This window comes from Apis dorsata, unplaced genomic scaffold (genome assembly GCF_000469605.1).
Source record: "Apis dorsata unplaced genomic scaffold, Apis dorsata 1.3 scaffold_19, whole genome shotgun sequence".
NCBI classification, from domain to species: domain Eukaryota; kingdom Metazoa; phylum Arthropoda; class Insecta; order Hymenoptera; family Apidae; genus Apis; species Apis dorsata.
The window spans coordinates 155936-158562 of NW_006263321.1; the positions used below are offsets into that span (position 1 = coordinate 155936).

The 2627-nt window shown below is 32.7% G+C and overlaps 1 protein-coding gene, 1 long non-coding RNA gene and 2 other non-coding genes across 5 annotated transcripts in view; 3 read left to right on the forward strand and 1 right to left on the reverse strand.

Annotated features, from left to right (window-relative positions):
• LOC102672232 overlaps positions 1-2367 on the forward strand; it is a 7317-nt gene extending 4950 nt beyond the window's left edge. The window contains exons 1-2 of one of the 2 annotated variants that reach the window (XM_031509556.1): positions 1030-1668; positions 1795-2367. In XM_031509556.1, coding sequence (XP_031365416.1) covers positions 1595-1668; positions 1795-2092 — 372 coding nt within the window. In that variant the 5' untranslated portion in view covers positions 1030-1594 and the 3' untranslated portion in view covers positions 2093-2367. Of the gene's footprint in view, positions 1-1029; positions 1669-1794 lie in introns of those variants that run through there. The other variant, XM_006607880.2, reaches the window with a different exon arrangement.
• Trnal-caa lies at positions 377-499 on the forward strand. Its single transcript has 2 exons — positions 377-414; positions 465-499. It is a non-coding gene; the product is annotated as a tRNA-Leu (tRNA).
• Trnae-cuc lies at positions 975-1046 on the forward strand. Its single transcript has one exon. It is a non-coding gene; the product is annotated as a tRNA-Glu (tRNA).
• The window catches only part of LOC116185351, a 5837-nt gene continuing 4200 nt past the window's right edge, over positions 991-2627 (reverse strand). Inside the window, exons 2-3 of the long non-coding RNA XR_004150192.1 lie at positions 2066-2068; positions 991-1048 (exon numbers count right to left, since the gene is read on the reverse strand). This is a non-coding gene — a long non-coding RNA (uncharacterized LOC116185351). The remainder of the gene's footprint in view (positions 1049-2065; positions 2069-2627) is intronic.

Sequence of the window (2627 nt, forward strand, 5' to 3'; positions counted from 1 at the left end):
TTGGGGTTCTCTTTTTCATTCTTCACTTAATATTTTTGCTAAAATAATTTTAAACATTGCTAAAGAATAAATTTATTTATATTTTTTTATTTTCTTTTTTTTCTCGAAATTACTTTTATTTTAGAAATTAATATTTTCTATACATATATCAAAAAAATATTAAAAATACTAATATTTGTATAAATAATAATATATTTTATACTGCATTCGTGATTTATCAATATAAAATAGAAATGAAAACATTTTTTTTTTTATAATATATATGTTATTAAAAAAAGAAATGCATTAGAGATAATTATATAATATAGTAATTATCTATATAGTAGTAATCGTATCAAAAGCATGTTGTGTATTTTAAACGACGTTGCTATCAAGTGTCAGGATGGCCGAGCGGTCTAAGGCGCCAGACTCAAGGTTAATCCCCTTTTCAGTCCAAGACTGAATCAATGTGCATTCTGGTCTCCATCTGGAGGCGTGGGTTCGAATCCCACTCCTGACAAATTTTTTCTAATATTTTTATAAATATTTAGTTCCGAAAAAATACTTTGTATTTTTTAATTTTTGTTAAAAATAATTTTAAATATTTTCGGATGCGAATACCAGCGCCGCGTTTCTTGAGTTCAATTCTCATTAAAATGCTTATTTTTTTTATTGCACAGAAATAAATGGAAAATATCATATTACACGAGAGAATAGCGAAATAAAATAATTATTTTATTTTTATAACGATAAAATATTTCGCTTTGTTTTAGATTCAACAGTTTCTTTAAAATTTTAGACGCAAGTATTTTTGTGTATTAGATACAATAATATTAAATTACTTTTTAATATTACAAGAAATGTATGCTTGTAAATAATTAATTTAACGAATTTTTTGCGTTATTACATTTAAGTTGTACTAATTATAAATTCTACTACTTGATTATTTCTATTATCATCTTATGTCGAGTAATGAAAAAGCACACGTTCGAAAATCCGGTATGGTCTAGTGGCTAGGATACCTGGCTCTCACCCAGGCGGCCCGGGTTCGATTCCCGGTACCGGAATTCTTTTTTTCTTATTTTACATTAATTAATTACCTTTATCTTTTTCAATTAAAGTCACTTTATCGATTAATCTTGCGTCAAAGTAGAAATCGCAAGTCTCTAAATTTATCTACAATCTTCGAAATATTACTCGTACTTCACGTTAGATCTCAAACATTCATTAGCTACCGTATTCGCGATTTATTTGATGTACAAAATACAGTCGTTATTCGACAACACTGTTGCCTTACACTGTTCTTATTCTTCGCGTAAATGCCTAGTAAGACGTAGCTACGCTTCTCTATCGATATGCAATCACTGCCATTTTTATCGACATTTGCGGAAATGGCTTGGAGACCCAACACGTGTATTACCATCCACTCTATAATTCCGAAAAACGGTCGCAATTTTCTCGAGAGGTATCGCGTCAGAATGATTGAAAATAACCTATGGTAACTTGTCAGGATTAAAGTACATGCATACGTAGTGCGCAAACAAAATTACGTACTCGCACGTATACGGCGACTTCAAGAAAACTTTTCCACTTATTCGTAGTCGTAGAGGGACAGATGGCTCATGCATCCGGTCACGAATGGATGAAATCAATTCGAAGATTAACGAGCATTAAAATTAATTATTTGAAGTGAGAATCGAGACAGTAAATTTATCGTTCGTGCAATAATTTATTTATTACGAATAATATTGCAAAGATTTGTTAAAAATATTCATATCTTTTACGAAGAAAGTGTTTATTTTCTGTTTCATACAGGTACAGTGGTCTAGGAGAAATCGATTCGAGTTGCTCGCATATTTCAAAATACGCGTATTTCGCGTACAAAGTATGGATGTTGGTAACGATGTGCATCCTGGCGATCACCGTCTTCGCGGATATTTACGCGAATATGGATAATTTGTCGATCACAACCGACGATGGCTGCATCTTCGCTGGCATCTTCGTTGTGATATTCAAGGCGATGAACCTTCAAATTCATCGAGGAAAAATGAAAAAATTATTGCACGATATATTCGAGTGTGGCGACGATCTCTGCGAATTTTCCGGCGAGTGAAATTCGATTTACGTTATTGTATAAAAAAAAAAAATTAGAGAGAAAAAACTACGAACGATCCAATTAATGAAAACGAGAAACGTTTTTCTAACACTCGACATTTTTTTCGTAATCATCATTATTTCCTTCATTATCATTTCTGTTCATCGAATCTGAAAAAAGAGATGAATGAAACGCCTCTGAGAATAAAATTAAGAGCACGGTCGAGACCCGTATCTCTGATGTGAAATGACGCAGCAAATGATGCACGTTGACTTCATTAATTCAGGTCCACTTGGTCACTTTTCCATACCCCCTACCTTCTATCCCATCCTCCCTTCACAACCTTCCCTCCTCTTAACCTGGAACTTCTTATTCAGAATTACTCAGCATATTTCTCGTATTTCGCAACCGCTCTTTCCAACACACAACACTTTAGCTTCGTTATTGGCCAATCAACACGTTCTCTCATACTCTCGCCGAAATTAAATAAAAGCACGGACAATTGTCTCTGTGTTTAATAACCTGATTGATCGTGTGAATTTTTTTTTTTTTT